This window comes from Olea europaea, chromosome 12 (assembly GCF_002742605.1).
Source record: "Olea europaea var. sylvestris chromosome 12, O_europaea_v1, whole genome shotgun sequence".
Lineage (NCBI taxonomy): Eukaryota > Viridiplantae > Streptophyta > Magnoliopsida > Lamiales > Oleaceae > Olea > Olea europaea.
The window spans coordinates 21,682,305-21,690,970 of NC_036248.1; the positions used below are offsets into that span (position 1 = coordinate 21,682,305).

Here is an 8,666-nt window from a genome sequence, read left to right on the forward strand (position 1 = left end):
TATAATTGTTTAAGGAATAATATGTAGCCAAGTGGGAGATTGTTAGAAAAACACGATTTTCTAAATTAATATTGACAACACATTAATACAATTATATTTGCTATTTAATATAATGGGCAAAAATCAAGTGGTCTATTTTTTGTATGCCCATAGACTACTCAAATTAATATGGACTAAGTGAGTAGATACCAGCTAATATTACTCTAATTAAGGGATAATGGGAACCTTAATTAAGTAGTATATAAATGTTATTTTGGTTATGGTCCCCAATATACCAAATCATACACTCTTTTCCCTTCTCCCCATCAAGAAGAGAACTCACGGTCCCATTGAGGAATAAGGAGATTTGGTTGAGGAAGATCACAAATCCACCCTCTTCATTTGCATTCATCGGTACGTAGTCGATTGTCGCAGTAATTCCGCAACAGTAGGCAATCGTTTACAATGGATACATGTATATTATCTGAATCTGTGAATTCTAGTAATTTAGCATGATGTTGATCCTAGGATTGAATTTATATTTGGATCTAATTTGATTTTCTAACAAAATCAAGAATGAAAAGATGAGCCCATTTGAAAAAAAGAAAAAAAGAAGAAGAGATTTTTGGAAATTTTGAAAATAGTTTGCAAGATGGGTTTGATTTCTTGGTAGTGATATAGATATGGATGTGAAGATGTAGAAAGAGAACGAATAGAGGAAGAGGCCAGTTTATATATAAATGGTAGCAATATTTGTACGAGATCGATATTCTTCTCTCTCTCTATAGATATGGATTTACAGGATTGGTTATGCTTGGGATGTATTTAGCAATGTTTTAAAAAACTTACCTAGACTGTGCGTTCAGGCAAAATGCTTCGCTTTGCATTTAGACTCTTTTTTTTTTTTTTTCCTTTTCAATTCTTAAACGGTTGAATTTTTTTCCTTCATCTTTTTGGTCTTTCATAGGCGTATTTTATTACTTTTTTTAATTTTTTTAAAAGTCTTTTTTTTGACTTTAGATTATTATTATTAAAAAAAAAACTTTTCATTTGACTTTAATTTCAAGTTTTTAAAAGATTTTTTATGTACAAAAGTTAAAAATGATTGTATCTAAATAGTTAAATAAGATTTTAAGTTATGGTGTTATCTACTAATATAATTATGATGTTGAGATTCATTTTATTATAAACTCCAAAATCATATACGAAATTTCTATAAATTTATTAAGTATGACTTATCTAGTTAAAAATTGAAAGTATGAAAAATATTGAAATTTTTGCATTCAAAAAACTTGAAAGTTGTATAATTGACTAATGATAGGAGTTATTATGTTTTATAAGTTTAGATGTTTAATATGTATTATTTTAATTATTAAATAAATTTTAAAATGATTAAAAAATTAAAATAATATTATAAATAAGAATTTTTTTTTGTTTTTTTGTTTTTTATGCCTAAGCCTTATCTAGGCTCGCAAAGTTTGAAACTTCTACTTCATGTCTAGCCACGCTTTCAGCTTTTTAGAACAATGGTATTTAGACAGAGGATTAATTAATGTAGTAGATAATTTTTAATTATTAGGTTATATTAGTCAAATTGAAGTGGTGTATTTAGTAAAAATATATTTTAATTAGGGTGGATTTAAAATGAGGTGGAACAAAAACAAATTGTGATGGGCCGGTGGCAATATAAGCAACCTAAGTTTAGTTAGCTAATCAATATTAATTCTTTAAATAAATTTGACTATTTGATTAGGATTATTGTTAATTGATCACTGATAGAATGCATAGTCCCATTGCTCTTAAAAAAACGTAAAGTATGATTAGGTGTGGAGATAAAGCTTCATGTTTTACGAGCCATGCACCTAAACGTAAAATATCATTTTCTTATTTTAGTATTATTTTAAATTTTTAATTAATCTAAAAATCGTTTGATAATTAAAATAATACATACCAACCATCTAAAATTATTATATTTACTTAATAATTCATACAATTAGTAAATTATAAAGTTTTCAAGTTTCAAAATGTAAAAGTTAAACTATTTTTCATAGTTTTTAACTTTCAATTGGACAAGTTCTACTTAATAAATTTATAAGAACTTTATACATACCATCGAACTTTCGAACAAAACAATAAATGTCAAAACTATAATTACATAATGTTGATAGTACCGTAGTTTAAATCTTATCTAACTCTTTATCGAATAAAGTTATTCTTGAATTTTGTAAAAATAAAGTCATTTAAAAATTTTAAATTAAAGTTAAATAAAATATTTATTGAAAAAGGAATAAAATAAAATAAAAATAAAAAAAATAAACAAAGCATGCCTAAGAAAACGACAAAAATAAAAAAATTAATAAAGCATGCCTAGATATGCCTAATCGCACATTAAGCGGTCAACATGATAGTTGATCGCTAAATTTCGCACGGTGGAGTGTTTCACTCGAGCTTTGCACCTAAGTATCGTCTCTGTGTGTTTTTTAGAACACTGCATAGTTCTCGTGGGAATGATAATATTTTCATCATTATATTATTTGTTACGATATCGTACACTTGTAGGATTTCGTATGATCAATACTCTTCAAGGTTTAATATATTGCTTTCGTTTGTCCATTAGTTCAAGGGTAAAATGGAGTAGAAAAGTGTCTATGGACCCCTAACTCTTTGCGCATAGCTTTCATTTTTTTTCCTTGAAATTGTGCCACCATCATCTAAAATAATAAAGTTTGGAAGCCCGAAACGACAAATAATATTCTTCCAGATGAACTTATAAGTGTTCGCTTCAGCGATGTTGAGAAGGGGTTCTACTTCGACAAATATAGTAAAATAATCTATCGCTACAACCATGAACCTCATGTTAGCTCTTCCTCTGAGTAAAGGTCCAACAAAATTAATACCCCACTTTGCAAAAGGCCAAGGGTTGTTGGCGGTAATCAACTTATGTGAAGGTAGGTGAGGTATAATTGTAAACTTCCGACATCTCTCACAATTTTATTTTATTTATTTATTATTATTATTTTTTTTGTAAAGTCTATAGCATATTTTTCTCATAGTTGACCAATAATGTCCTTATTTCAACGACTTCTTCCTATTTGGGTTGCTGTTGCACGTTTTCTATAACTAAATTACACCACAAGTGTAGGTGTCAAATTTTGTAATATATGAATGGAGTTAGAGTATCGAATCCATAGGGATTGTAATTTAAATTTATACTAAATACTATGATTGTGTAGCCTCTATTTTATCTAGCTGAATGAATTTTTTCGAATCAATGTTTTAGCTAAATTAAGGATGATTGTGACGAATTCAATGAATAAATGCAAGTTATACGAATTAATCAATATAGGAACACTTAGGGTATGATTTCGCCTAATTATCAAATATGATTTTCAAAAACCTAGTTATCTCTAATCAATTTTTTATATTTATAAGCAAGAATCCTAATGTAATTTTACCCTCATCTCGAGTGCTGGGTAAAAATTAATTTCAACATCTTTATTCCAAATTAAAATCAAAATTTATCGAGATTGTGGTTCTTAGATGGAACAAGCTTCATAGATTATATACTTTCTACCGAAACCCATAAATCTAGATTGTGTTATTGTTGTGATTATGCTTAAATTTTCCTCTCTCAAGTGCCGAAATTGACTAGCATCTAATTATTTAATTAGTAGCCAATTAATTGAAAGTATTAAATCAACAACCCAAATAAATGGAATTGAAAATTTTCATAGAAATAAATAAAACAAAATCAAATCATATCCTCGAGTTTTGGCTAATCAAATCCTAGAAGAATTGTTTAGTTAATGATATGAGACAAGAAATATATACAATTCATAAAGAATAACATGGAGGTAAGAAAGATAAAATTATTTTTTGGATGATTGAATCAATCTTCTTCGCCAAGCTGCCTTTGCCTCCTTGATTTCTTGAATTTGGCCCCCTTCAATTCTCTTCCAAAAGTGGATTTTAGGTTTGTATTTATAATATCTTGAAGTCTTGTAAGGGTTGTGGTAGGATTGGGCAAGAAAAGAGTCCAGAAAAACAAAAAGTCTTTTTCTAGCCCAACGGCACCTTGGTACCATGCTTTTGTTGAAAATTCAGCAGTAGTGGGGCTGTGGGGCCCACTTTCGGGTAAAAATTCAACACTTCGCATCTTTCTGTATTTTTATCGTAGTTTTTTCTCCCGATAATCGATTGAGAAGATTCAAAGTGCATTGAAAAGATAATTCAAAGGGCTACAATTTTACTTCAGCATTTGAACTTTTACTATGTCAAAAATGTGTCTTAATCTCTAGCTAAAAATCTAGAAAATACTTGTGTGATAGAAAATTGATTTGTGAAAATATTTTGATCATATTTCACTCATTTTTTTACTTCAAATTGCATTCCATTGACTCCTAGCACTCTTCAATTATCATTTTCTAGTCCAAATCAACTATTGAAAAGTTGCAATTGAGTTTTCAAACTTTGGATTGCATCATTTTTCTTCGTTATTCACTTCTTTCTTTCAATTTATCCTCCAATCATCAAGTTTCATCAAATCAAAATCAACTTCTCCTCGATTTATGCCAAGATCATTCTTTTCTCCAGATTTTGCATTATTCACATTAATTTACCTAGCTTATAAAACAACACGAGAACACAAATCAAAACATTTTAAAATGCTAAGAATCAAATGAAATATTAATATTAAGTAGCATTAATATAATGAGTGAAACATGCTCATCATTCACTTTCAAGAAAGGGGGCATATGAAAGTTCAGCAATGAAATCCGCCAATATAGGATTTAGACGTGAATTTCCAAAGGGGAAACTGCTATTTTTTCTGAAAATTGTCATCAAACAAGTACATCATATTATAGTTATGCCAATCTGATTTTAAAGTTAGATAAAATTTTATCTCAACCATGACAAAAAATCACTAAAACTTGATTTGTGTACAAGATAATTATCCTTATATGAAATGGAATTTCTATGTGGTTGATTCATTGCCTATTTACATTTCATAGACTGGCCTAGGAAAAATTTACGTTTGTGGTGTATGGATTCCCCTCAGACAGCAGTGAAGAAACTTTGTACTCTTCTTTAAAACAGTAGCAAGTGAACATAACATTGCGGATCAGGCTCTAATGACTCTCCCAACAGAAGATCTGACCCTGAATAAATGCTCTTCACCTGTGCATTTATCCACCTTCACAATCCAATTCCCTCTCATTTTCAAACCAGAACCATTACCTGCTATTTTTGTTAACAGGAAGCCTTCTCCTATTGGCAACAAATCACTACACAAAGGGCTATTCCTCCATGATTCTTTGCAAAATGCGTTATATCCTACAACAATTGTATTGTTTGGTCTCGCATTTTCTTGAATCAAGCTGATAATCATCTCATAATTTTCGAGATTACAATCAATGGCAACAACCTCTGCTTCCTTGTAATAGTTTATCAGCTGATTTTTAACATCTCCAGTTACAAATTCGACGTGACCTGCATTTATGCCCAGAGTTGTCTTGGACAGATGGTGATCCGGTTTGCTGCTAAGAATGCAGATAACGCGCCCGTGGCTTTGCTGGGCTGCTGCAACCAGGGCTAATGTGGTTGAGTCAGCAGCACCGGCGCATGCAACCACCATGATTTGTGCATTGTTGCCTGTCGCAAGTGCTGAAATGAACTCGACTCCATTAGGCTCTCTAGCTTTTTCTCCCTGCAAGTAATATCAAATCAAGTGAGTTAAATATCACAAGAGAGCGTCAAATCAGACGAACAGTCTCTAGCAATTTAAACTTTCAGATAACATAGTTTAACAGTACGGATTCTTCAGACTGACCATTCTCATGGTTCTAAGATAGGCCTTGGTGGCGTTTTCAGCAGACCAGCAAGCCATTTTTATTTATTTGTTTCCCTCTTGATTTTCTGTTAAATCTTGAGAGAAGTAATGTACCAATATTCAATCTTCTGTGTGAATGTGATATGCCTTTGTTTAGGGATAAGGTATTTAGGCCCCGTTTGGTAGTATTTTTTGCTCCAAAAAATTGATTTTTTGACCGTTATTTTACTATTCAAGCCGTAATTTTTGACTTCTTCTCTCACATGTGGACCCCACTTTTCTTCTAACGGTCAAAAAATCAATTCTCAAAATCCCTACCAAACGGGCCCATATAGAGAAAAGGAATGGAACGTGCTAGTTGCACGTGGGTCTGTGTCTATCCAGCTGGCCAAACTTAAATTTCATGGAAGGCGACCTTGAGATGAATAATATGGAAATCCCTTTGTTAATATTTGTAAGTATTGTTCATATATAGGAAGCCACTTGTTGCAAGGTGCCAATTGTAATCCTAGTTGTGGTATATAACATCAAAGTTTTTCCTCTTTTTTTTTTTTTTTTTTTTTTTTTCTGTCTAAAAGGGAGTTTCCGAGATAAACTTTGAGAATCTAGTTAAGAATTATTCGGATTAATCAAGAATCTAACTATTACCCTTAAATCTCTAAAAGTATAATTAGAATTTAGTCTTTCCTCTAACTACTAAGATATTTCAGTTCGTCGTGTTGTCTCTGCCTGCCATCAGTTCAATAGTAATTCGAAAAGGTTAGTAGGCCAAATTAACATTATTTAACTCCTACCAAAACCAATTACATTCTGACTCGCCCTGCACAAGATTGGGTGGGAGTTGGAAACATCTCACTTGTGCAACCACCATGACATGACCTCACGCAAATGGAGTGAACAAAGATGACTGTGTCAAAGGCACCTCGCTTAAGTGCAAGGCTACAAACTCAAGAGTTGGCGCCCGATTAGTTAAATGTAGAATGGTAAGTAATAGTTATGGCCTATGAGCATTCAACACTTTCAATCTAGATTTTCTCACAATCCATATAAATTTTTCAACTTCAGTTCATAACTTATGCATTTGAGTACCTACACTAGGGGGATCGATCCGTCACTTAAAACTTGCAGTACCTTGAAATAGTAGCAAGAATTGTGAAGGCCATCAAATTTCCTTTAAAAAAAACCATGACATATTGACATGTCTGGTGTAAGTTACTAGACAGAGTTAAAGATGAGACGTTGATTCGTTAACCTATCAAGTCGAAAGTACCAAGTGTGCTCTAAAGCACTGACCCTTTAAAGAAGGATGAGAGGATATTCAATTCTAAGTTACTGTTAATCAATAAGAGAAGTTACTTGCCACTTATTTAAGTACAAATTGAAGTAACACTACTTGTACTGAATGCACCTCCAAACATTAGTAAGCTTCCAGGAGATTTCATTAATAATTATCATTAATGGTTGTTTAGTGGAAACATTTATTTTAATTGAAAAATCTGACTCTGAGATGTAATGTCGTATATCAGAGGGACAGTTGAAAATGTACAATTAGGCAAAACAGAAATGTTTAATCATTAATTAGCTATAACAAGGATTATTAAGTACAACTAAGCAATCCCAGGTTAGATATGGAAGTAGTATAAACAATCTTTATAAGATTATTACACAAACTATGTGCTAATACAAGGTTGTTTCTGGTGTTTGTGGCACCAGTTTAGGGACTGAGTACTGGATAAATGCTAGAGTTGAGGTAGCCCTAAAAGAGTTTGTGGCTTTTAGGGATCATTCTAGGACTGAGAATTGCGATTAAAACCCGTCACAAAAATTAACCCATTTGAACCCAAAAATGGCCGGTTGATCATTCTAAGACTGAGAATCGCGAATAAAACCTTTCAAAAAAATTAAACAACCCAAAAACGGCCGGTTTGCAGCCCAAAATTGGCTGGTTCATGAGTTCGACCTTTTAACCCTTCACCCTTTACCTTTCTCAAGTCAATGCTCCAATCTGTTTCAAAACATTGATATTATCCAACCAACTTAATCAGTGATGAACAAGTTGCAATTAGAATAAAAATGGACTGGTGTTTCAATTATTATGCTAAAAGAATTCTTTACTGCCATTGCAGAATTTATACAGTGAGGCTGGCCGGCAGAGTCTGAAGAAACAGAAGGGTCTTTGTTTCCCACTTCTCCCGGACAGGTTTACATAGAGATTTAGATCCGATCAAATTGTTTCCTTCTCAAAACACATTACACATCAGTAAAAGAACAGTTCAGTATGTTTCTTGGTCTTATTTTGGATTCTACTAGGTCCCACATGTCTGATTCTGCCCAATTGCTCATTCAATATTTCTATTGTCAACCCACCCTTACCCATGTGCATGCACTCACATTCTCCTGGATCAGGCCAATCTAACAAAATATTTTATTTGTAGAACTAGTGATAATTGAATTCTGGAATTTGTGTTAGTTTTGGATTATATGGTTTAAAAGTTTTCAAATTTAATGGTCATATCCAGTTCTTTCGCAATGTTTTAAGTGCTCACATTTTCATAAATGAGTGGCAACACATCATTTTAGGTTGCGTTTGGCGCATTTTATTAGGTCATCGTAACACAATCTATTTAGTGCTGTTCCTTCTAATTTTATGCATAATTTCTTATCTATTCTATTACAGTGCGTCAAATGCAACCTGAAGCTTAAACTCTTCGAGAGGAACGCATATATTTATTATTACCTAAGCCCATTCATTTTGAAAAATTAAGTTATTATTCACTGTAGTCATAAAAGGGAGCAATTTTTCATGAATCAGATATTGGCCATGCTTAAACTAGAGTGATGTATAATACTATTCATT

The 8,666-nt window shown here is 32.0% G+C and overlaps 1 protein-coding gene across 1 annotated transcript; it reads right to left on the reverse strand.

The window, feature by feature from the left end:
- Positions 1 to 4,966: 4,966 nt before the first annotated feature.
- LOC111406767 lies at positions 4,967 to 5,866 on the reverse strand. Its single transcript, XM_023036145.1, has 2 exons — positions 5,810 to 5,866; positions 4,967 to 5,686 (listed from the first exon to the last, which is right to left on the reverse strand). Exons 1-2 carry the CDS (start codon positions 5,864 to 5,866, stop codon positions 5,102 to 5,104), a joined length of 642 nt encoding a protein of 213 aa, XP_022891913.1. The 3' UTR covers positions 4,967 to 5,101.
- Positions 5,867 to 8,666: the final 2,800 nt, after the last annotated feature.